The sequence below is a fragment of the Pelophylax lessonae genome (genome assembly GCF_965119305.1).
Source record: "Pelophylax lessonae genome assembly, chromosome: 6".
Taxonomy (NCBI): domain Eukaryota; kingdom Metazoa; phylum Chordata; class Amphibia; order Anura; family Ranidae; genus Pelophylax; species Pelophylax lessonae.
In genome coordinates this window covers 106774304-106801030 of record NC_138773.1, presented here as the reverse complement: position 1 = coordinate 106801030, position 26727 = coordinate 106774304, and the positions used below count along the sequence as shown (strand labels likewise).

The 26727-nt window shown below is 47.3% G+C and overlaps 1 protein-coding gene across 1 annotated transcript in view; it reads right to left on the bottom strand.

The window, feature by feature from the left end:
- CCZ1 (CCZ1 homolog, vacuolar protein trafficking and biogenesis associated) overlaps nt 1-26727 on the bottom strand; it is a 110115-nt gene that overhangs the window by 22307 nt on the left and 61081 nt on the right. The window contains exons 9-12 of the mRNA XM_082262086.1: nt 26150-26231; nt 25138-25199; nt 18430-18541; nt 1310-1343 (exon numbers count right to left, since the gene is read on the bottom strand). Coding sequence (XP_082118212.1) covers nt 1310-1343; nt 18430-18541; nt 25138-25199; nt 26150-26231 — 290 coding nt within the window. The remainder of the gene's footprint in view (nt 1-1309; nt 1344-18429; nt 18542-25137; nt 25200-26149; nt 26232-26727) is intronic.

Sequence of the window (26727 nt, the reverse complement as noted above, 5' to 3'; positions counted from 1 at the left end):
GTTAAAGTACCACAGTGCCGTATTGCAAAAAATGGCCTGGTCATTTAGCCCCCTTTCACACAGGCGGACCGTTCAGATCCACCTGTCCGTTTTTTTTGGCGGATCTGAATGGTCCCCCCATGCATCTCTATGGGGGATCGGATGTCAGCGGAGACATGTCTGCTGACATCCGATCCGATCCGTCAAATCTGGACGTATGGAAACCCTATTTTCCATCCGTCCAGCGGTCCGTTCCCATCCAATTTCCCCCATAGAGATGCATGGGGAACTGACAGCTGTGTCTCTGCACACAGCGCTGAGACACAGCTGTCATCCTCCTGCTCAGCGGGGGATCGGCGGCTCGATCCCCCACTGAGAATAACGGAATCCGTCCGACGGATGGATAGTGTGAAAGGGGCCTAAGGGGGTAAAACCTTCCGGTCCTTAAGTGGTTAAGAAGCCTGTGCTATTTACAGTATTTGACCATGCTGCATGTGTGCAAAAAATTTAGAGAACCATAATCAGATGAGTTCAAAGGTTTGTTGAATAAATATCACAAGCATTTGTCCAGACTGCACAAACTTCCCCCTCTATTTTCTCTAAGTGCCGGTTCACACTGTTCCGACTTGTCAGGCAACTTGGTCGCCTGACAAGTAGCAGTCCATGCAGTGCAATGGTTCCCCTTCTAATAGGAGCGACTCAAGTCGCTCCGACTTAGAAAAACGTTCCTGCACCTTTTTTTTTTGCAAAGTCTGAGCGACTTGCATTGACTTCCATTATGTGAAGTCGTTGCAAGCCGCGGCGAAGTCACGCCGCACGGGCGACTTCATTAGTCGCTCGAAGTCGGCGACTTCGGGTCGGAATAGTGTGAACCGACACTAATACCATTATTTACTATGATTGTAAGCTCCATCTAGTGGCCACAATTAATTGTATTATTCTAAAATACTTCAATCAGAAAATATGCTGCATTTTCACTACTAGATGAAGCTGATGATCATAGGAAATAATATTAGAAAAAATATCGGAAACATTTGTGCAGCCTGAAAAAATGCATGTGACATTTGTCCAACAAACGTTTAAATGGACCCCTTATTGTCAGTGTAGAACGATCACCACCACCAACATTTAATAACCAGCTAAAGGCAACGAGAGGAGATCATGAGTTGAACTTGTTTCTCGTTAAGTGTAGCCAATGAAAATAACGGCTAAGCAATGGTTTTCTAACAGAGGCTATATCACTCAAAAGAAAAGTTATATGATCGTGAATTAATGAACAATCATGCCTTGTGTATGGGTGCATTATATGTCCTGCAATCCTTATACTCACCATCAACCATAAAACACACCGAGGCACTCATGGCCTGCAATGAAAAAGAAGATCTTATTTAGCATTTACAGAAGTGTTACTATTCCACCAAGCCATCTGTTCTCCTGGCTAGATTCACCATAACAATTAAATCTTCATTACATACAATGCTGTCAGGGGAATCCATGTTGTACTTTCTAATTTTATCATAAGGGGAAACAAAAGCTTAGGAGTGCCTCAGGAGTTGGCTTCAACGGCAGCTCATTCACGCTTATTGTCTAGACGGCAAAGTCACACAATCTGCAATGTGACATACAGCTGTTGATTCCAGACACGGCCAATATGAAACCTTCTCAATTGCTCCCGCCAAGGTTACTGTAATGTGCTGAGCAGGAAGATTAAAGGGCCACAAATCCCAAGTGACAATATGGCTTAAACAGTAACTAAACATGTTTATATTGGATATGGCAAGGGCACAATCGCATGTGTGATTTCACAGTATCACTTCTGCAAGTAATACTGCAATCCTGTATAGCAACCAATCATATCCTGCTGTTATTACTTCAATAATGGAGTATGTAGAATTTATTATCTATTGCAATGGGTAACAATTGGTCTTGCATTTGACAGTTTGATCCACAAAGAATTGATGTTCCCAACAAAGGCCATCAAGAATGGTCTGAAAACAATTATCTATCGGGTTGGAAAATTCTGGGTGATTTTCCACTGTACCCTACTGAGTTTCAGATAAGCTAGGGCTGGTTTCCACGTTTTTGGTAGAACTTGATCTGAAATGACCAATTATGGATGTCAATACCAGAGGTTTTCCAAGGGTCCTAGGAAAAAAATATTTTATAGCTCTCTTTAAAATGACCAACATAAAAACAGAAATGTGGGGGCTGCCATCGCTCATCTTTCTGAACAACTCATCAGTTGCATACTTGTTCTGGGGTAATACATTCTCAGAATGCAAAAAAAAAAAAAAAAAAACACAATTTAGGCAGATAAACAGTGGTGGCCTCTGCATTTCTTTTGACGGGTTTTCTTCAAGTACAGTACAGAAGATCCACTTACAATATTGAGAAAAATCCGTTATCAACTAAGTCAGCATTCATGAAGGTATGACGTTATCAATTCCTATTGAGTGGGTAGGCTTTTTATTGCTTCCACTGTTTTTCCATTACATGTCCAAGGTGACAGGTTACCGCTTAAGGGCCAAACTCACACCATCATGCTGCGGTAATGGGTGTTACTGCAACACACAGGAACACGCAATCTGAATGGCACCCTAATGGCTCGTTTCCACTGAGTGTTATGGTATGGTTCGGTTCAGTACGGTATGCAATTTTTGCCGTTTCCATTGTGAATGGTACCCTAATTCCGAACTGTACCGTACCACTTTTTTGGGACCCTTTCGGTGGGGTACCAAGCACATTAGTACCGTACCAACAGGGTGGAGCTACACTCTGTAGAACTTAGATTGGTTGACAGAGAATCGTCCATCACGGCTTTCCGGCTACACCACGCCTATCATGAAAGGGTACTATTGGCAGTGGAAACGCAAGGTATACCGTTCCGAACCGTACCGTACTGAACCGAACCATACCGTACCACTCAGTGGAAACGATGTACCTTCTCAGCAAACTTACAATGCAGTAACATGTGTTGCAATTGCTTTCTGAAAATGCTGCAAGCACCTTTTTTTTTCTACATTTTGGTGCATTAGGTAGCTTAGTAAAATGAATGGGCATCCTACACAACATACATTAAGGCCCCTTGCACACTGCAGCTTAAAAATGCTCAGTATAGCTTTTTTTTTTATGAGCTAAAATACAGCCAATTCATTTTAATGTGCCTATGCACACAGGCGCATAAATGAGCGCCGCATATTCTTCAGTAAGAACAAAATAGAAAAAATCTGCATTTTTGGACAGTAATTTACGCCTAATGCGCGCAAATGCGATCAAATGAACGCACACGATCCCATACTGTTGATCTGAAAAAAAAATTGCATATTCAGAGGCGCGAATTTGCGGCTGAAAAAGGAAATGCTCAAACAGGAGTATCGTGTGCAAGAAGCCTAACTTGCATGTGCCAATGCAGTATGACAGTGTGAATGGACTCTAAAAGCAAATAGTCAGTCAAATTATTTCTATTTGAGCCATCCTACCCAATTAGTAGAAGTGGGAACTCTTTTGCAGATGCCAGCTGTTGCCAGGTCTAAACATGATTCTTCATTTAGGCTTACAGCCAAAAGCAGCTTCAAATTAAACCACCAGCATCTTCTAGCTGCCAGCTGAGCTTATTGGATAATCCACTGCAGCTGTTAAACTAGCTTCATTATCTCTTGAACCAAGTGGGTACAGAGGTTTGAGACACTGTTATTTATTTTCTTTTTGATCTGAATACATTCAAGATGACTGATATTCAGCAGATTGAAACTGAGTGGGGGATTATTGGTCATGATAGTATGGATAAGGCAATAGGCCTGTGCGTGGGCACTTCCTGGCCTAAGTGCAGGATCAAATAAAGCAGATGAAACATGTGCAATCTCACTACTTGCCAAAATACCAAAACCTAAGGTGTTACATTGTATATATCGGTGATCACTAAATGTTGGACCGCGGGCCACATGTGGCCCACGTCATGTTTCCATTTGGACCGCCGCGGTACCGCTATTTAGCAGCCTTTTGTTCCCCTGCCGTCGCTCTGTAATCCATTCCTCACAGAGCAGACAGCAGAAGGCAGGACAGTTCTGGATGAATGGCGGAGCTGCCCGAGTTTAACAAGCAGGGATTGGCTGCTAGGATGAAGGGCAGTCCTAGCAACCAATCACGATTTTGCAACACCCCCCTCCATCCAAATATGCTGTGCCTGTGCCTCCCTCCAACCTTCGATCTGTGTAAGCAAGGTAAGACAGTAAGGGAGGGGGTGAAGTCACCAGGGAGTGAGGACACTAGTTTGAAAAGCTGAAAATGAGGAATGTGTGTGCTGAGGACAGTCATGTGTGTGTGTGTGTATTTGAGGACAGCGAATTAGATGAGATGTGTGTGTGTGTGTGTGTGTGTGTGTGTGTGTGTGTGTGTGTGTGTGTATGTGGAGGACAGAGGATTGTAATGTGGGGTGTGGGGGGGAGGTTAGGACATTCAAGTGGGGAGGCTGAGGACTGTGATGTGGTGGGCTGAGGACACCATAGTGGGGGGGGGGGGGGGCTAAGGACAAAGTGGAGCCCTAAAGACTGTGATGTTCGGTGGGCCCTGAGGACATTAAATTGGGGGAGGCTGAGGACTGTAATGTGGGGGGGGGACTGATGATTGTAATGTGGAGAGAGCGGCGGAAAATAAAGTGGGGGACTGAGGACTGTAATGTGTGTGTGTGTGTGTCATTAAATTGGGGGAGGCTGAGGACTGTAATGTGTGTGTGTGTGTGTGTGGGGGGGGGGGGGGGGGGGGATAAATTGGGAAATTGGGGGAGGCTGAGGACTGTAATGTGTGTGTGTGCGGGGGGGGTGGGGATATTAATTTGGGGGAGGCTGAGGACTGTAGTGTGTGTGTGTGTGTGTGTGTGTGTGTAGGGGGGGGACATTAAATTGGGGGAGGCTGAGGACTGTAATGTGGGGGGGACAGATGATTGTAATGTGGAGAGAGCAGAGGACAATAAAGTGGGGGACTGAGGACTGTAATGTGTGTGTGTCATTAAATTGGGGGAGGCTGAGGACTGTAATGTGGGTGGGCTAAGAAATGTAATGCGGGGGACAATAAGCACAGTAATGTGAAAGGGGCTGAGGACAGTAATGCGGGGTAGCTCAGGATTGTATTGTGGGGGGGGGATCGTGGGGACAGAGAACAGTAATATGGGGGGGTGATGTAAATAGGGGCAGAGGATAGTACTGTCGGGGGGGGGGGGTAGATGACAAGGAAGTGTGAGAACATTACTGTGAAAGGAGTGGAGGGGGGTGATGTAAAGGGGAACCTGAGGACACTCATCAAGAGGGGATCTTGATGTGAAGGCGGAGGGGACTGTGATGAGCAGTGGGGACTGAGGGATTCAGATCTGTGCATGTGGCGCACACATCGCGGGCTGAACTACCCGCGAGAAACAGAGAAAAAAGTCCTTGACCTTTTTTTCCCAAAATCGCGCAGAACCAAGCCGCATGGTGCTGCGGCAACATGCTGTTTGGCACATGCGAAAAGACGCCACGGGTTTCGACATGATATTCGGACCTCTGCTACAAGAAAATTTTACTGACCGGACCTCGATAAATTTTAATTCAATACCCCTGGTATATATGTTGATCCACTTTTAAAGTGCAACTACAGCCATGTTTTTCATTTTTGATAGCAGAAAGCATAATAGAAGACATCCCCCCATCCCGGATACAGGTGAGGGCGCACCTTCATGCAGAAGGAGCCTTGTCCACGGGTCTGGAGAAGCCTGCTCTCGGCTTGGCAGACCAGGATCATTTGGATTCGTCAGAGGAGGCCCTGAAAGGCTGCGAGCCCTTTTCAGTCGACCCTGAAGGAAGAAAAAACTTCTCATGAGCGGAGAAGGAAGGTCCACGTCTACGACGTGTAGCCTGCAGAAGAAAGGTACTCTTCCCCCCCGTGAGACCTTTAATGATGTCATCCAGGGTAGCTCCAAACAGGTGATCTCCTTGAAAGGGAAGATCATTCAAGGCGTTTTTAGAAGTCTGGTCCCCAGACCAGCATTTGAGCGACAGAAAGACGAGATATCAGAGGAGCCGCATCAAAAGAGGCATCACAGATAAACTGAAGCCCCAGGACCAGCTTGTCCGCCAGCTCAGCAAAGGCAGGGGGGTAGCTGTTCTCCCTCCACGGTCATGGTGTAGGAGCTTAGCCCACTCGGTCAGTTTGCAACACCAGGCCAATGGTAAATACAGGCCGCATTGCCTAACCAGCTAAGGTGTACATAGTGCGGACCACAGCCTCCGCCTTCCGGTCAGCTAAATTCCTAAAGGCCGGGGACTCTTCAACTGGAATCATGGTTGCCTTGTTTAATCTGGAAACTGGAGGGTCCACTTCTTAAGTGACTCCTCGTAGGGGTAATGCCTAGTAAAGCGCTTAGAAACCACATGGAGACGATCTGGTCGTCCACACTTTTTTGCGACAATTCTGTCAAAATAAGCAGGGAAAGAAAAAAACAAAAAAAATCATGCTGCTGCTACTAGGAGGTCCTAGGCCTGGGTCACACCTATGCGTTTTTTGGTGCTTTTTGCAGAAACGCACTACTATTCATTTATCATGGTTTCCAATGGGGCACATTCGCATCTATGCTTTTTCCAGCTGTTGTGTATTTGGAAAGGGTCAGGGACTTTTTCAATGCAAAACTGTTTTTTTGGTTCAGGAGAACTTCAATGGAGAAGCTGCAGAAAAGCATATTGTGGGTTTTTGCCACGATTTGCGTTTTTTAATCTGCCCAACGAACTGGCCAAAAAATAAAAAAAAATAAAAAAGCATAAAGAAATGCAAAATCGTGTGTGCAAACACGCACAGCAAAAAGCACTACAGAAACGGATCAAAAGCAAACTGCATAGGTGTGAACCGAGCATTATGCTGGCAATACACGTATCGATTTTCGGACGAGAATACTCAAAACGAAAAATCTTTGTACATTCACTGAATAAAAGAATGCCGTTTGAAAAATTTCACTTACCTTTTAACATTCAGTTTTAAAATGAATGTAATTTCTGAACCACATACACTGAAAATTCCTTTGACCAAGAAGTTTTCCATTCTGCTCCTTCGAATCTTCTAGCCACTGTGGCTGAAAAAATTGATTTTTGTAAAATCTTACCGTAAAATCCTTTTCTCTTAGCTCATTGACAGACGTAGTCCTCGGTGATACAGCACCTTCGGTTATGTTGCCTCCACAGGAGCAGGACTAGACAGGAAATTAAAAAGCTCTGGCCACACCCTAGGGGCAGTCCCAGAGGGTATATCCTCTCTCTCTCTGCCTCAGCAAATCAGTTATGTGAAAAAGCAGTCTTTAGAGATTTTAACCCAACCCAACTCAAAAACAGAGGGGCGGGGACTACGTCTGTCAATGAGCTAAGAGAAAAGGATTTTACGGTAAGATTTTACAAAAATCCATTTTTCTCTAGCGCTCATTGACAGACGTAGTCCTCGGTGATACAGCACCTTCGGGACGTCCCAGAGCAGTATCACAAATGAGGGGTGGGAAAATGAAATCAAATCCCAATCTAGAAGGCCCAACCGGTGCCAACTAGAAGTTTACAATGCTCATCCTTAATGATGAGACTCAACAAAAAGAGAAAATTTTTTTTTTTTTTTTTCAAACAGAAAAAAACCCTCGAGGTAGACCACCGGTCTCCTCAAATTGCGGCCTGCAAAACCTTGCGGCCAAATGAGGCATCCGCCGATGCCGTCACATCAATTTTATAGAATTTTGTAAAGGTATGTACCGACGACCAGGTGGCCGCCTTACATACCTGGACCACTGACGCCTGATGGCGAAAGGCCCAGGAAGTACTGAGCGCTCGAGTGGAGTGCGCCCTAACAGGGAACGGAGGACTCTGACCCTTAATAGAATAAGCCTGTACCACCGTTTGTCTAATCCATTTGGCAATGGTCGCGGCAGATGCAGGCAAACCCTTTCTGGGGCCATCCGTGATCACAAAAAGTGAATCCGTCTTACGGAATGATTCCGTAGCTTTCAGGTATACCCTGATTGCCCGAACCACATCTAAGGAATGCAACGCATGTTCCCGATGATGCTTGGGCTGAGGACACAAGGAAGGTAGTACAATATCTTCATTCAGATGAAAATCTGAAACCACCTTAGGAAGAAAAGATGGCTTAGGATGAAGTACTACCTTATCCCTATGAATCACTAGGTATGGGGACTGGCATGATAATGCAGCCAGTTCTGACACCCTGCGAGCAGAAGTAATAGCCACCAAGAAGGCCACCTTCTGGGATAAAGTAAGCAAGGGAATCTCCCTGATGTTTTCAAAGGGAGGTTTCTGTAGAACCGACAAAACCAAATTAAGATCCCAGGGCGTTAAGGGCGCGCGGACTGGAGGAGCCAGGTGCCGCACCCCCTGGATGAAATTCCACACCAAGGACTTGGTAGCTAAAGGTTTCTGAAAGAAGATTGTTAATGCTGAAACTTGACCCTTGATGGTGCTCAAGGCTAGCTTCTGCTCAACCCCTTGTTGCAAAAAGGCCAATATTCGAGTCACCGAATAGGTACGTGGAGGAAATCCTAAAGATTCGCACCACGCAATATAAGTCTTCCATGTGTGATAATAGACCTTGCTGGAAGTCGCTTTCCTTGCTTTAATAAGGGTAGGAATGACTGAAGTAGACAAACCTCTGTCCTTCAGTACTTGGGTCTCAATGGCCAGGCCATTAAACCCAGCGACTGTAAAGCATGATGGTAAATTGGTCCTTGAGACCACAGACACTCCCTGAGACGAAGTTCCCACAGAACGTCTGCGACTAGCATGTCCAAGTCGGCCAGGCCGGCTTGAGGAGGCCAGCCTAGAATTTCTAGGACCACTGGCGCTGATAGAATCTGAACCAGGCGTCCCTAGAGGTATCTGGCCCCGACCATCCGAGAAAGTCTGGTCGTTTTCTGTTCCCACACATTTATCAGATACCAGATTGTTATCAGGAAGGGTGATCTTTTCTGGTTGAACCTCAGGGACCGAAGTCACCCGACTAGAGGCTACTTGGCCTATCTGGTCAACCAGATCCGATTCCTGTGAGGTATAGGGACTAATCTTAGGAAAAGGTAACGGAAAAGATCTATTCAGGGAACAGTAACTACCGCTTCCTGTAGTACTTAAATGTTGGAAGGGAAGAATCGCACCGGTAGTAGTGGTTGAAGCTCGATCTAATGTCCTGAATACCGGTGAAAACGTCCCCCCACCCTGAAACCGGGTGGGGGCGCACCTTCAGGCTGTGTACTCCTTTGCTTCGGGTTTGGCTGGGTTGGTCCTCTGCTTGTCCGACCAGCCCTTCTTGAACCCTCCTGGAAGAGTCTTGCCTTTCCCGCTAGTACCAGCCGGGCGCCCTTTATGGGCGGTAAAGAAAGGTCCTCGCTTGTTGCGAGGTCCCTTAGCTTTAGCAGCCTGTGGCAAAAAAACGGAATTTTTGTAAAATCTTACCTGTAAAATTCCTTTCTCTGAGTCCTCCGACAGTCGCCGCCTCTTCATATTCGTCACATATGGGGTATTAGACTTTGCTCCGAAGGAGTAGCTAGGCAACAGAATATGTTAACAATAAAGCTTTTAACATATCCCACCCTCAAGGGGTGGTCCCCTCAGTCAATACCCTCCTACTTCCTGCAACCATATCTCAGTTTTAGTGGAATAGCAGTAGAGTATACAATCAAACCCCAAAAGAGGGGCGGGGACGGCGACTGTCGGAGGACTCAGAGAAAGGAATTTTACAGGTAAGATTTTACAAAAATTCCGTTTTCTCTTACGTCCTCCGACAGTCGCCGCCTCTTCATATTCGTCACATATGGGGACGTCCCAAAGCAGTGCAAACATGAGGGGTGGGAAACGCATCCGCGCCGAAAGGCAACGCAGTCTCCGCATCAAAGAAGGAACCTTACCAAAGGTAGGAAACCAGCTGGGCAACAGCAAAAAAACAAGTGCTCAACAGGAGCAACAACCCAGGAAAAGACAAAAAACCAGGGGATACAAAACTTATCCCAACAGCCAGGAGTCCCCAACAAGGGACCCTAGGGAACAGCCGCACTAAGAACCTTGCGGCCAAAGGAAGCATCCGCCGATGCCTGAACATCTACTTTGTAGAATTTTGTGAAAGTGTGCACGGTCGACCAAGTCGCCGCCTTACACACCTGGGCTACAGAAGCCCCATGACGACAGGCCCAAGACGTACTCAGAGATCTAGTAGAGTGCGCCTTCACAGGCACAGGGGGAACCTTCCCCTGCAAAGCATAGGCCTGTTCAATGGTCTGCCTGATCCATTTGGCGATGGTAGAGGCCGAAGCCGCCATGCCCTTCCGAGGACCCTCTGGAAGAACAAACAAGGAGTCCGTCTTTCGAAAAGACTCAGTCGATTTAAGGTAAACCCTAATCGCCCGAACAACATCCAGAGAGTGCAATCTCACCTCCTTTGGATGTTTAGGCTTCGTGCACAACGAAGGCAAGACAATATCCTCATTAAGATGGAATTCCGAAACTCGTTTCGGAAGAAAAGAAGGATTAGGTCGCAAGACCACCTTATCCAAATGAATAACCAGGTACGGAGACTTGCAGGACAAAGCCGCCAGCTCCGACACTCTGTGAGCCGAAGTGATCGCCACCAAAAAGGCGACCTTTTTGGACAACATAGACAACGAGATCTCCCTGATCTGTTCAAAAGGAGCACGTTGTAACACAGATAGAACGAGATTCAAGTCCCAAGGGGGCAGAGGATCCCGCCTCGGGGGAACCAGATGCCGCACACCCTGAACAAAGGTGCCAACCAATGGGTTGGAAGCCACGGGACGTTGAAACAGAACGGCCAGAGCAGACACCTGACCCTTTATCGTAGCCAGCACCAAACGCTGATCAACACCCGTTTGAAGGAAAGACAGCACACGGGACACCGAGTAGGTGCGGGGTGAAAACCCCCTGGACTCACACCAGGCAAAATAGGCCTTCCAAGTACGGTAATAAACCTTCCCCGAGGAAGACTTCCTCGCGTTGATTAAAGTATGAACGACCTCCGGAGAGAGACCCCTCTCCTTCAGGACCTCGGTCTCAACAGCCAGGCCGTCAAAGCCAGCGACTGTAAAGCAGGATGGTATATCGGTCCTTGAGACAGTAGATCGTCTCAAAGAGGCAGACGCCACGGGGCGTCGACCGCCAGATTCACGAGGTCTGCGTACCAGGACCGGCGAGGCCAGTCCGGTGCCACAAGAATCACCGTGTTGCGTTCCGAATGTAACCTGCGAAGGAACCTGGACAGCAACTGTGGAAACGCGTACATCAGCCTGTACTGATGCCACGGGGCCACTAACGCGTCCGACGCGTCTGCCCGAGGGTCGCGTGTCCTTGCCACGAACCTCATCACCTTGTTGTTGAGACGAGACGCGAACAGGTCCACATCTGGAAGACCCCACTTCGCGCACAACATCTGGAAGACAGCCGGATGGAGAGACCATTCCCCCTGATCCAGGGTCTGGCGACTCAGATAGTCCGCCTGCCAGTTCTCCACACCCGGAATGTGAACTGCCGTTATCGCCGGGACATGAGTCTCGGCCCAAGACAGAATGTTGGCCACTTCTCGAGCCGCTCGGGCACTCCTGGTGCCCCCTTGGTGGTTGATGTAGGCCACCGCCGTGGCATTGTCCGTCTGCACCCGAACCGGGCAACCCTGCAGCCGGTCCGTCCAGCGATGAAGACAGAGACTTATCGCACGCAATTCCAGAATGTTGATCGGAAGGGAAGACTCCCCCTCCGACCAAGTCCCCTGAGCGGACAGAACGCCCAGAACACCACCCCAGCCCGACAGGCTGGCATCCGTGGTGATCACCGTCCACGAGATCGGACGAAACGACTTGCCCCCGGACACCAACGGGGACTGGAGCCACCACAGAAGGTTTTCCCTGGTGCGAAGACTCAACGAGATTTGAAGATCCAGAGATTGAGGTCGCCCGTCCCACCTGGACAGGATCTCCGCTTGGAGACCCCGCGTGTGAAACTGGGCGAAAGGAATCGCCTCGAAGGCCGAGACCATCAATCCCAGACATCTCATACACGTCCGCAGAGACGAGTTCGGAACGTCCCTGAGGGACCTGACTTCCTCCCGGAGAGTCCTGAGTTTGTCTTCCGGCAGGAAGACCTTCGCCTGCACCGAGTCCAGTATCATTCCCAGATAGGGGAGACGAACCGACGGACTCCGTGTCGACTTTGGAAAATTTATCGTCCAACCAAACTCCTGCAGAGTTTGCATCGTGACAGACAGGTCCTCCTCCAGACCCTGGCTGGTCGCAGACCGAACCAGAATGTCGTCCAGATACCCCAGGACAGAAACGCCCTGGGCCCTCAATAATGCCAGAACCGGTGCAAGCACCTTGGTGAAGACCCGCGGAGCCGAGGCGAGACCAAAGGGCAACGCCACGAACTGGTAGTGATCCCCCGCAATGGCAAATCGAAGGTACCTCTGATGACCCTCGAATATGGGGATGTGAAGGTACGCATCCTTCAAATCGATGGAGGCCATGAATTCCCCCGGAACCAGGGCAGCCACCACCGACCGCAGGGATTCCATGCGGAACTTGCGAACCCGCACAGAGCGGTTCAGAGCCTTCAAGTCCAGAATCGGACGAACCTTGCCCTCCTTTCTGGGCACGGTGAACAGATTGGAATAAAACCCCCGAAACCTGTCCCGATGAGGCACCGGAACCACCACTCCCTGAGCCCTCAGGTCCCGCACCGCCAGGTGCAGGTCCCGCAAGCGCTCTGGAGACAGCTGAAGATTTGAGGGAAAAAATCTGCTCTCCGGCCGAGAGAGAAACTCGATCTTGTAACCAGATCGAACGATTTCCAGAACCCATCTGTCCCGCACACGGGCCAACCAGGGCTGAAGAAAACCGAGCAAGCGTCCCCCCACCCCAAAACTGGGTGAGGGCGCCCCTTCAGGCCGAACTGTTATGGGCTGCAGGTCCGGATTGGCCGGACTTCTGTTTACCAGACCAGGGCTTCTTCTGAGAGCCTTGACCTTTGAACGGTTTGCCCTTGTAGTGCGGCCGAAAGGCACGAAAGGACCCCTGAGGGGGCCGAAAATTAGCATGCTTCTTCCCAGAAGCCCCCTTAGCCTTGGGGAAATGGGGCAAGAGAGTGCTCTTACCCCCGGTGATCCCCTTAATCAACACATCCAGGGACTCCCCAAAAAGGCGAGACCCATCATAAGGCAGATTGGCTAAGGTCTTACGTGAAGATTGGTCCACCGACCAACATTTTAACCAAACCAGGCGACGAGACAACACCGCCACGCTGTGCACACGTGCAGCCAACGGAATCAGGTCCAGGTCCGCATCACACAGATACATGACACCCTGGTGGATCTGATCCACCATATCCAGGGTCGCCGGCGAGGCCGAATCGGCCACTAGGACGCGCCTAAGCATCTGCGTCCAACTTGCGATCGCCTGGGCCGCCATGAGAGAAGCAAACAGAGCCTTAAGCATAGAACCCGTAACAGAATAAGTATGACGGGCAAGAGACTCCAGTCTCCTATCCGTGGCATCACGGAAAACAGGGGAACCCTCTGCAGGAATCGCAGTGGCTTTGTTCAAAACCGCAATTGCATGATCCACTGGTGGAGGCACACACCACCTTTCATCAGTGGCAGGCGAAAAAGGATAACGCAGCTTGAATTTACTTGGTACCGCAAAAGGTTTGCGCAGATCACGCCATTGATCCTTAACAGCGCGCTGAAAATCAGCATTGCAGGGAAAAACCTGCGGCGTCCTGCGTTTCCTCTGCGTCCCATAAGCCGCCAAGGCAGCGGGGGGACACACTTCGTCCTGCAAACGCAGCGTTTGCTTAATGGAAGCAATCAACTCATCCATGATTGCAAGCTCTTCAGGCGAGCCAGGGGGAGAATTATCAACCCCCTCAACTTCAGCCTCCACCTCAGACCCCACTAGATCAAGAGAGGAGCGGGACCCCGATAAGGAGGCCCCTGCCATAACAGCCCCATCACCTTCACCCTCAGAATCAGAGGAAAGAGCAACTCTGGGCCTTTTAGTAGATTGAGCAGCCACCAGCATTTGCACCTGAGCAGCAAGGCCAGCCACAATAGTGGCTAAATCCCCCCCTGGGGGGGAAACAGCGGTCCCCTGGCTTTCCACCAATACTGTAGGAAATTTGCCCTCCTGAGAATCCATTGCCCCTGTAATGCCAGACAACCAAGGGTTAACTGCCCCTTTTAAGCAAGCGCGGCAAGCGCAGCCCACCGCACCACACTCAAGCACAATGAGACCCCACAGGGAATATGCAAACTGAACACAGGCAAAGGATATAGCAAGAACAGAAGGATAAAACTTGAGGAGACCCTCGCCGCTGCTGCTGCCTCGATCGGTGTTCCTGGAAAGAGGAAGTGATGCTGCCAGGGCGCTCTATGTAAGCCTATGGAGGCTACAAGAAAATGGCCGCCATGCATGTAAACCATGCAGCCGGAGCGGGTGTAGGCAAAATGGCGTCGTTTGGCGCCGAAACCGCCGCTCCACAGTGCATTAAAACACACATTACATGCCAATATCAGAATACATGTCAGATCGCCGCAGCGATCGCTGTATATGCCCAAACATGCCAAAAAAACATGCCCCACAGCACACAGCTTCTCACACTGACCAGTCTGACACACACAGTGTCATACAGCTCCCCCCCCCCCCCCTGCAGCCCACAGCATGCAGCCGAGAGATAGGGAGACAAGCAGTGTGAATAGAGGCAGGTTACACAGTCCCAGACTGACACCCCCCCAGACAGACAGGTCCCCACATAAATACACTTACCTCACATGGCGTGGGGGACCCGCACAGGCGAACAAGCCGCTGCACATGAGGCAGGGAGAGTCGCAAGACAAGACGCACAAAATGGGGGTTAAGAAACCGCACAGCGTCCAGTGAGGTAGCCACCTCACCAATCATCCCTGCACCGAACAGGGATGGGTCGTTCACTATGCCAGGAGCGTTACCTGGCTGAACGCTCGATGGCAGACTGGGAAGCCACTGACCCACGACCTGCGACCAGGGGGATCAGCCCGAGACCCAGTCCGCATGATCCTCTTCATCCGAAGAACTAACTAACGCTGACAAAATAACAGCTAAATAAAGGTAGAGAGAAAAACTCAAACAAAATATTAAAAAGAAGAAAGAGTCTGGGACAGAAAGTCCCAGCACAGAGAGAGCCAGCCACTCCTGACAAGCTAGACATTAAAACTGAGATATGGTTGCAGGAAGTAGGAGGGTATTGACTGAGGGGACCACCCCTTGAGGGTGGGATATGTTAAAAGCTTTATTGTTAACATATTCTGTTGCCTAGCTACTCCTTCGGAGCAAAGTCTAATACCCCATATGTGACGAATATGAAGAGGCGGCGACTGTCGGAGGACGTAAGAGAAAGTACTCTTGCCCCCAGTGGCATCCTTAATGATTTCATCTAGGTTGGCCCCAAATAGACGATTCCCCTGAAAAGGGAGATTTGTCAAGGTCTTTTTGGAACCTAGGTCAGCTGACCAGCATTTTAACCACAGCACACGTCTGAGGATCACCGCTGACATAGATGCATGCCCTAATAGGGGAGTAGTGTCCAAGGCTGCGTCACAGATAAACTGTAGCCCTTGTATAATCTGTTCCATCAAATCAGATGTCTCCTGGGGAATATCTTTTCCCCTAAGGTCTTGGCGTACCATCTTTGCCCATTCCGTAAGTGTCTGGGAAACTAGACCAATAACAATTACTGGTCTAAATGCTGACCCTATCAGAGAGAAGATGGTGCGGGACTCTGCTTCCATCTTTCGATCCACCGGATCCTTAAAGGACGAAGTGTCCTCCACTGGGATAACCGTGGCTTTATTCAGCCTGGAAATAGGTGGATCCACCACTGGTGGTACCGTCCATTTCTTAATGATGGATTCCTCAAACGGATAGCGTCTAGCAATACGCTTGGAAATAGTAAAGGTACGTTTAGAATGCTCCCATTCTCCTTTAATCTGATTACCGAAACACTTGGGTACAGGAAAAACCTTCACCGTTTTGATGGGCTTATTAGTCCCAAAAGGAATCTCTGTTTCAGTTGCCTCTGCCGGTAAAGCCTCAAGTTTTAAGGTTTCCTGCACTGCCACAACTAGTGCGTCCACCAATGCTTCTTCCTGAATTATAGCAGGAGAAGAAGCGTCTTCCTCACTGTCTGAGGGGGCTTTACCTGGGATAACAGCCCTTGCAGAGGAACCTGCAACTGCAGTGACCATCTCTGAATCAGAGTCAGAGGTGTCAGATAGTATAGGGGTAGGCGGGGGTCGCTTCCTTGACCCCCGTCCCTGACAGGCCGCCTCCACCCGAGCCACCATAGACTCCAAAATTGCTGTAAATGACTCTACACTCTGTGCACCGGCGGGTCCCGTGGCCCCCTCGAGGGAAACAGGTGGGGGAATATGTGTGGCAGGGTCCATGATAATTCCAGTCACTTCCTGGATAATATAATACAAAAATAAAAAACTTCTTTTTTTTTTTTCAGACCCCCAGCGCCACAAAAAGCCCCTTAGTGTTACCTGCTAGGGATCCCTATCGATCGAGAGAGAGAGAGAGATAGACCCCCAGGCTCACCGCTTGATGCTCAGAGTTTAACTGCAACAGGTTACAGCGCTGTCTTGACAAACAGGAAGTCTTTTGGCTGGCTGCCCAGGAAGAAAGGAGGCGGCTCCGCCCCTCTGCACGCCTTCCGGCGCCTCCCCTAGCTCCACGAGGTGTTTGGATCACCTCAAACATGGCCGCCCCCATGCTGGAGACACGAGGCTACGCCAAAATGGCGGCTTGTGCGATCAAGCAAAAAAAATGGCGGCGGCCTGTACTGAATAGCGGTGTGCTGCAGGGCACACAACACTCTCTCTGCATGGGGTTTTGGCATGGTTGGCGGTACCGGCCCTGGCGGACCGCATGGCCATTCGGGAGGCCTGCTAATAGCTGGAGATCTGATTAGGAAGGCAGTCTACATGTCCGTGGCTTCTGACTGGTAGGTAGCTTATTCTTATCACCGTAAGATTCCCAGAATGCCACAGATTATAATATTTTTAACATGTATACAATTAGATTGTTAGCTCCCAAACCAAGCCTCCTGGCTTTTTGCACATAAAATCCCACTCAAAGTAGGAGGATCTGTGTCATTTATAGGATAGAGAGGGACTCTATCTTACCATACAGAGAGGGGCCCGCGTTCACCACAAGACCCGTCAGGGGAAAAGGGGGAACATACTACTCACCATACCGGAACCAGGCGGGCACCAACTCCTGACAGTACCCCTCTCCACCGGGGCGGGAGGGCTGTCGACCGATATGGACGCCGTGACTCATGGTCTTTGGCGTTTCAGCGAGACGTTTAACTCGCTGGGTCAGTCCTTTAATGGGACTTTGTCGCGGCCGACCCAGCGCGGAGCTATGGCCTGCACGCGCTCGTAGGCTGAACTGGGGTGACCACCGGATCTCAACATCCAGCCCGTCGCCCAGTTCAGCTTTTCTTGCTTGAAGATCTCACAGAAACACTGGAGAAAAAAGCTGTCTAAAAAATCCTTTAAGAAAAAAATCTTGCCAGGACCTAAGATCCCAGCAAGGTATCTAGGTCCTTACTCCTAACTAGACAGAAAATAACTGATTTGCTGAGGCAGAGAGAGAGAGGATATACCCTCTGGGACTGCCCCTAGGGTGTGGCCAGAGCTTTTTAATTTCCTGTCTAGTCCTGCTCCTGTGGAGGCAACATAACCGAAGGTGCTGTATCACCAAGGACTACGTCTGTCAATGAGCGCTAGAGAAACAAACGTCGATTTGAGCCCACTAACGATTAGAAAATCAAACGAGTGTTCTTAAAATGAAAATGTTTTTGAAGGAAGTCATTGTTTTTGTATGGCCAGCATAAGTGACAGCAGGTGCAGGTATCTTTTACCAAGTCACCTGCCTATGACCAGGGAGTCCGGCTTACATAATATATTACATTCGGTCTTAAAATCGGCAAAAGTCTTTTTAATTTTCTTTAAATAAAAAATTTGATCTCAGAGTCTGATGCGATTTACCAGATTCAACCTCTAATAGTATATACAGTATATCTCTTCTGTCTGTTATTCTCAGAGTGGATTAGAGATTTTGAACCCTAACCATATAGTTGGTTATTTATATTTACCACTGCATATCGACATTGAAGAATAAAATAGCATTTAAAAAAAAAAAAAAAACTTTACACATACAATACCTAAATTATACACCACACTTTTAAGGTTATTATCCAATTAATCGAAACAATAAATTGACCAACTAATCGATTATGAAAATAGTTAGTTGCAGTCCTATATACATTTACAGTTTTCTTACATATTCTGATTATCGCTTCACTCAGTTAAGCAAGAGCATCAAGTATAATATATTACCTTGTAAACAATCAAATGAAGTTCCTCATATGTATCCTCTGTATTTACAAAGATTTTGGGGAATCGAAACTTGGCTTCAGGGTCATTGAGGTTCAGAGGTCCAGTAAGAAATCTAAACATAAAATACATAAATGGGAAAATGAACAAATATTTATATACAAAACGTATACAGAATTGAATCCAAAGTCTTAAATTAGTATATGAGAATTTTAGGGTCACTGCACCCTAAAAAACATGCATTGCACCCAAACTGCTGCATTCCCATTGCTGAGCATACTTCAGAACCCACATTGAACTTCAAGTGGCCTAGTTTTTGAACACGGGCAGGAATTTAAATGCACTTTGCAAGCAGTATAAGTGCCTGTTTGTACAGGAGTTCACATCACAACTGCTTCTCTTCCCATGCAAGTCAAAGGGAAAGCACAAGAAGCTTGATGCAAGTGATGCAGGTTTATTTTTATTTTTTTAACTGCTTTTTTAAACATGCAATACAATTCAATCGCAAAAAAACAGTAAGACCCCGTTCACATAGGGGCGACGCTACTTGCTGGGGCGACCTCGGCGCGACATGCACGGACTTCATATCATTGAAGTCTATGCAGGTCGCCTCCAGGTCGCCCCAAAGTAGTACAGGACCCTTTTTCTAAGTCGGAGCGACTTGTGTCGCTCCTATTAGAACGGGTCCTGTGCTAATCTATGGCAGGCGACCCACCGCGACTTGTCAGGCGACAAGTCGCGCTAGTGTGAACCGGGTCTAAAAATGATTCCTTGAAAAAAAAAAAAAATCCTCACAGTACATACAGAAAACACTACACAGTCATGTCCTTTCGAATAAATAAGCAGAAAATATCAGTTAGGCAGGCCATAAACGCAGGAAAGAAATTTGTACGATTCCCCCTTCAACACAGACAGTGCTGACAGGGGAATCCCTCCTGCCAAGACATTTTATTCTCCCAGCGGGGGAAGCAGGGGAAGCTGTCCCTGCCGGGAGAAGACAGTGATTATTGCTAGTAAATAAATCAGCTGCTAGCAATAATCGCAGGTAAAGTCCGGCAGGCTGATTGATCAACTTGGGTACATGCAGCCTGTCCCCACACAGTTCGAATCTCGGCCAGTTCCTGCTGAACCGGCCAAGATTTGAACAGTCTATGGCCGGCCTTACAGTGGTGACCGTACCTTCAGTTAAATATATATCCACATAAAGAGAATTGAACAAAGAAAATTGTGGTCTTCAGAGAACTATATTAGATTTAGGCTGCAAGATGGGAATGGGACAAAGATCTCAGTTCTTGTAAAAACATGTTGGGGAACCTCTAGCAGTGTTGGTAAAGGGAGAGAACAGAATTAGCTGTTTCTACTTAAAGTGTGAAGAAGAGATCATATCCAGAAGATTAAAATGTTTTTTGGGGGTTTAAAAGTACAGCACTCTTCATTTTTTGTATGAGAGTTCATGGAAAAGCCTTAGGAGGTATGCCTTGGGACATCTTAAAGGGATTGTAAAGGCAGAAGTTTTTTTTATCCTAATGTATTCTATGCATTAAGATAAAAAAAACTGTGTGCAGCAGGCCCCCTCAGTCTGTCTTTATCCACTGATGTTGCAGGAGTGTCATTGGCTGAGACATCAGTGCAGCACAATTGGCTCCCACTGCTGTCAATCAAAATCATTCAGCCAGCCAGTCAGGAGAGAGAGGGGGTGGGGCCAGGTCACGGCCTCTGTGTCTGAATGGACACAGGGATCGGTGATTCGGCTCGGGTGCCCCAATAGCAAGCTGCTTGCTGTGGGGACACTCAACAGGAGGGAGGGGCCTGGAGAGCCGAAGAGGGACCTGAGAAGAGGAGGGTCCAGGCTGCTCTGTGCAAAACCACTGCACACAGGAGGTAAAGCCCCGTACACATGTACTGATCGTCGGCCGAACGATCGGCCATCTTTTGTCCAGGGCTGTCGTGTCTGCTAAAAACTGCAAAAGACTGCACACGAATTTTGTCGGCCAACAACAGCCGACTGCAGAAGTGATGTCATGTGATGGTTAACTTTCCTTGTCTTTTTTTCTTTTCTGAGCATGCCCAGTCTTGCTAATCTGCTGTCTGTCGGCCGAAATCTGTACTGACTGGCGAACAATCGGCCGTTCTGGTGACGGCCAACAAAAATTTTAATGCCTGCACACCCGATTCTGTTCGGCCGAAAATGCGCTGTCGGAAGCATCATACTAACAAGCCTGCAATCGGCCGAACGGTCGTCGGCCGAATATTTACGGCCGACAATCGGTACGTGTGTACGGGGCTTAAGTATAACAGGTCTTTTTTTTAAATAACAGAGACTCTGCAATCACTTTAAATTAGGCAAGCCTAAGGCAGCTTCAATTGATCTGCACACCTGCTTCCAGAATAATTGTATCTTGGGGTAGGACCATATAGCATAAAGAAAATCCGTTTTGTGACCGCTGAGAGGAAAACAGAGGTCTAATATTTAGAATATACAACTGTATATATGATAAAGTCTGAGATAAACTCGCTTATCTTTGGAAGAAATAACAGAGGACATGTAGGTTTCCTCACAATCTTCCTAGTTCTCCGACAAAAATAGTAGTATAATATTAAGCCACTTGTTTAGGCTCATGCAGCTCAGAAGGAGGTCAGTACAGATCACAAGGTCAACTGTAGGCAGGGGCGTACCAAGGGGTTGGCGAGACTGGCACCCGCCAGGGACACAGGCAGAGGAGGGGGTTTAGCAGTGACTTTTGCTCCCTCCGCTCAGGCTGTACCTCCAGGCAGTTTGCAGCATCATCAAGGAACCGCACACACAGACTATGGATCATTCATGTCGCTAACCGGCGGCCACAGCCAGCGCCACATCACTGCTGAGTCCTCCTGTCACTGTGTACCCAGTGAGCAGTGCGGGCCTCATGGTGGCCTGTGCGGACTGCGTGAGAGTGCGACCCAGATTGGTTGACGTTCGCCACTAATCCAGATCGTGAATAGGATGAAGTTGTGGCCTGGCTGCCACTAATATGTCAGGAAAGGTGCCAGGCTCTTCCAGTCAATGACGGGCTGTGTGCAGTGCACCTCAACGTGACATCATTTCCTCCTTCCACCCACAGAGCAGAGGAGCCTCTGTGTCTGTCCCACAAAAAGCTGAGAAGAGATGGGGACCAGACCAGTGTCCCCAATATATCACCAGTAAATATAATACATACAAAAGACTGCTGCTTTTATATATATAATATTTACTGCTGATATATAATATTGGGGATCACACAAAACTGCTGCTTTTGTATACATAATATTTACTGATGACATAATATTGGGGATCACACAAGACTACTGCTTGAAAAGGGGGAGGTTGGCAAAGGGGGAGAAATATGGATGAAAGGGGGGAGGTAGGCAAGGGGGAGAGATGTGGATGGAATTGAGGAAGGAAAAATAGATGGAAGGAGGACATGGATGGAAGAGAGACAGGGGGGGGGGGGGGGGGAGGATATGGATGGAAGGGAGACAAAAGGGGGAGAGAAATGGATGGAGGGGGGGGGATATGAATAAAAGGTAGGAGAGACATGAAAGGGGGAGAGATATATTGATAAAAAATGAGATACATGGATGGATGGATGGATGGATGGATGGATGGATGGATGGAAGGGGGGAAAGACATGGAAGAGAGGGGAACAGAGAACGGAAGGGGGGTAGAAGAGACATGGATGGGAGGGGGAAGAAGTGAGTGGAGAGTGCAGTCACATCTTACCTTGCTTGGAGATTGCAGAGGGACTAATGAGGGACCGAGCAAAGCGGCTAATACGGCTACACCTAAAGTTTGACACCTTACCCACCTGGCGGAGACTGCAGTTGGCATAGGGACTGTGGGAGTGTGTGAAGTGGACATTCTTGACAGTGGTATTACTACAAAGACCGTAAGTAACTAAGTGAAGCTTTTGAGTAGATGATTTATATGTATCCAGGATTACATATTGTGTGAGAATGAAAGGTCACAGATGACCAGTTACATGATGCCATCTACTCATCAGTGGTTATTACGGTCATTCAATGACAAACACAGTTAGTCCCACCATACACAGACAGCCCAAAACCATCACAAACACAAGCAGCCCCCATCACACATCAACAGCAAAATGATCAAACACAGCCAGCCCAATGCCAACACACAGTTTCCTTCACATGTACACAGCTCAAAAACATCACATTATCACACACAGACAATATAATACATCACATGTAGCCAAATAGATCACACACAAACTGTAGCCATTACACAGACAGCCCAAACTGCAGTCCCCATTACACCTTGGCACCCCAATACATCACGTGCAGTCCCCATTAAACTCAGGCAGCCTGAGTTCATCGTCACAACCAAAGTATTTGTTAGCTATAAAAAATTTTTTACAAAATGTAGTGACACCAGTAAAGATTCCTGTTTGTAATATGGTGCAGGGCCAGACTACCCTGGGGCCGCTGTGGGATGACGCCTTTAAGAATTTGGTAGTGGTGGGATGCAGATGCGTCGGTAAGAGTGTGAGCGTCTAGGGCAATGTGATGCTGCCAGAAATCTCATATCCGGCATCTTTTTCCTTCTGCATGGTGCACGTAGGAGGCTGTTTGATGTCCTCAGGCAAGTCCTGTGAGTGCAATCTAAATGCCACAGTAACTTAGTCCTGGATGCTGGGGCAAGTCCTGAGAGTGCAATCTCTTTGCTGATGTAAGTCCTGGGGCAAGTCCTGTTAATTGGTATAAAACTTGAACCGGGGCTGATTTTTATCCCCAGTCCAGCACTGGTATGGTGTTATGTCCCAGTGTTATGCTTGTAAACAAGTGTGATTTATCAATGTTGTGTTTGCAATGAGGTGTAATGGCCTGTGTTGTGCTTGTCATAAGAAGTGATATGCCTCTACTATGCTTGCAATATGGTGACCAGCATTCCTCTGGCACATCACTATCATCACACAAGTCTAAATATGTGTGTGTGAATATATACATTTATGATTTGAGGTTGATAACAGATTATTATTGGCATTAATGGGAAAGCATTGTATATGGAGCTTTGCTATTTCATGTGTACGAGTTGCAGTGATTTCATATAGCGTGGAGGGCTTTAAGTGACTGCTGGAAACCTCAGAAACTTTCAATTCCCTTTTATAATTTTTTTTTTTATGGGACAGGGTTGATTAGGAAACAAAAAATAATGCTACATATCTTTCTTTAGTTTCCCTTTACATGCTGGAGAACTTGTATAGGAACATCACCTTTAAAAATGTAGAAAATGAGGGAGGGGTGCCGGATACAGCTCCTCGCCAAAAAAAGAAAAAGTAAGTGACAGCACCTTACCCTAATGAAAAGAACCCACGTATGTATAAACAGGGAGAGGGCCCTACATTTTCTGGCTTCTTTGGAAATAATAGTGGAACCCTTATCATTTAAAGAAGAAGTATGGCCAAAGCTCTTCTGGCCATACTTCCCCATGGATCACATGAGTGCACTTAGTTCTGCACTCCTGTGACCCAGATTCAGCAGACAGCAGGCTAAAAGGACTTTATAGAGCCTGTCCAGGCTCTACAGTGATCCAACAATGTTGGGATCTGCCCATATACCTGACTGGCAGTTGGCTCAGCCTCTCAGAACGCTGCTGATAGCCTTAGACAGCGGCTCCCGCTCCGTCCAATGACTTGCCTTGCAGCGAGTGTTGGAGGGGGCAGAACACAGAGCAGTGACTGCCCATCACTACTCTCTGCTCAGAGGGGACCCAAGAACTGAGCGATCAGCAGTCTGATCGCTCAGTTCTTGGTGTAGAGCCAGCAGGCGACAGTTGCAGCATCATATCTAAACTTCAGGAGTCTAGGCGAGTATGTAGGTTTGTTTTTTTTGGATTCCCACATTTTATCTCTGATTAGCATCCACATGAATAAAATAATAACAATCATATTACCATTTTATCTAAATTGATAGGCTTTGAGCGGAGCCCAGACTAGGAGAGGGAGACCCAGCACAATATGCCAATCAGCTGTGCTGCAAGGCTTATGTGCTAATGAGGAAGATGCTGATAAGCAGGAGCGATCTCAGGTCAGCCATAGACTTTTAAAATCTGGTTTAACAGGACCTGTCCGAGATTCAAACAGTGTATTGGCAAGCTAAATGTACCAAGGTAATCTATGGATCAACTTGGCTACAACCAGCCTGCCAGATGTTACTTGCGATTATTGCTAGCAGCTACTATAGCTGCTATGAGAAATCACCATCCCCGCCGGGTGAACACAATGTCTCGGTATGAGGGATTCCCCTGTAAGCACTGGCTGTGTTGATGGGGAAATCTTGCAAATTTATTTCCTGCAGCCCATGGTTGCAGAAAAGAAATTTGCACCGTTTATGGCCTGCCCTAATCGCAGAGGGATGAGCTCATCGGTATGCATTTCTCAATTTATTGTCCAATCACAGGCTTAGTGAAAGGAAAGTCCCCTAAATGTGACAAAACTGCAGTATAGAAAAATCAGGTCTTCTGCATTGCCAGACAGGGATGCGCTTTGTAGCAAAGCCGTGTAAATTCAAAACTGAATGAGCATAAATACAAAACACACTTAGGTTGTAAAACAGCTCTCAAATGTGTTTTTCATCTGTGTATTTAGCCGTTTGCCTGGAGTTCACTTTTACAGTATTTGGACACCAGATCTAGATTATGCATCTAAACTATTGTATACAAAACTGCTTTACCTTCCATAGTGCTGTAGATTTCCAGGCATTTCAGGACGTATGGGAGAATCTCTTCCAGCTAGCTAAAAATATAAAAGAATATTCATTCAAAGCAGACAAATGTTGCAAAAAAAAAAAAAAATGTAATACAACAACAAATCAATCTGACATCTGTGCATAAAAACACAGAATTGAATAAACCATGTATAACATCACTTGTAGCGCTAAAGTATTAAATGGGTAAACAGGACTAAAATATTACACATTTGCCTAGCCCCAAAATGTAGAAATAGCACAGTTACATTATAGGCAGAAAGGAATGTTTTTGAACCATTTGGTGCATAAAAATGTATATTATGGTCACCCACAAAATGCATTTTTATGCTTATGAAACCGTAAGAAAGCAGTGCACCTCCAGCACAAGCTGTATCCCATGGGGAAATTATATGGGGATTAGTGTTTAATAAATATGCAGATATCCTGATCTGCACACTTTTACTAACCTATCAACTAAGAATATATTAAACGGAGCCTTTAGCACCCGTATTTAGGGTGTAAAATGTAACATATTGCTAAGGACCGAATACCCTCACTCTCAGAGCTCCCCCTCTTTGTGACAGTGGGTGCAGGATCCTTTTCCCAACACCTGCTGTCATGTTTAATATCAGTGTAGCCGTGTGGGGCTCCGGCCACACAGAGGCATCATTCATTCACAGTGATCTGTGAATGAATAAACTACAAGCCCCATTTTCCACTGCAGCGGGCAGGTTGTGGGTATTAATGGACTACAGATGCATGACCAGCATTACTCATAGCTCATTGAATTTTCCTCCAGCTTTCTAGCTTGGACAGCGCTACAGACAGAAAGCTGGAGCTGGAGGGTGTTCAGGAGACCGATATTGCATAGTGCAAAAAAATACTAAATCCACATTTTTTTACATGCAAAAAATATGTCCACTTATTTCTTACTGAAAAGGTGAACTTTGCTTTTAAGGTTTACTTTAAGACCTGCTAGGTCCTTGTTTGTTCTTACCTCTGGCTCGATGTATCTGGGGAAGAGCGATGTAGTGAGGTATTTGTACAATGTTCTCATGTCTTCTTGTTCCAGGCCACTCCTGCAACAGAAAACACTTATCAGGAAAGTCTAATCACAATGTGAAAGCACAAGTATAGAGAAAAACGGAAAACTGTAGCAGTACAGTGATTAATAATTAGATCTTCCATTAAGACTTAAGGGTGGCTATAAACATCCTAAAACTCTCAAGCCATGCTCTCGACTATGAAGCTAGGTTTTTTTTTTTTTTTTTTTTTTTTTAATACCTACAGGGGGATAAACAAGCACCTCTGGTGGTTGGGGAGACAGGTTATTGCATCTAGACATTATCCAACTAGTTCAAAATCTCCACGTAAGTGGCGCTGATCTCGGAAGAAGAAAATGTCAAAAGCACTCTCGCATCCATTCGGTTTCATTTAGACGTGGGGTTGGGGGGACAGCAAAAATGCACGCTTGAGCCTCATTTTTGCTGCCCGCCAACCGCCCCCTCCTTAGGCTGCAATAGACAGCGGATAGGGGTGTTTACATGCTGCGATTGTAACGCTTCGCAGTGTGGC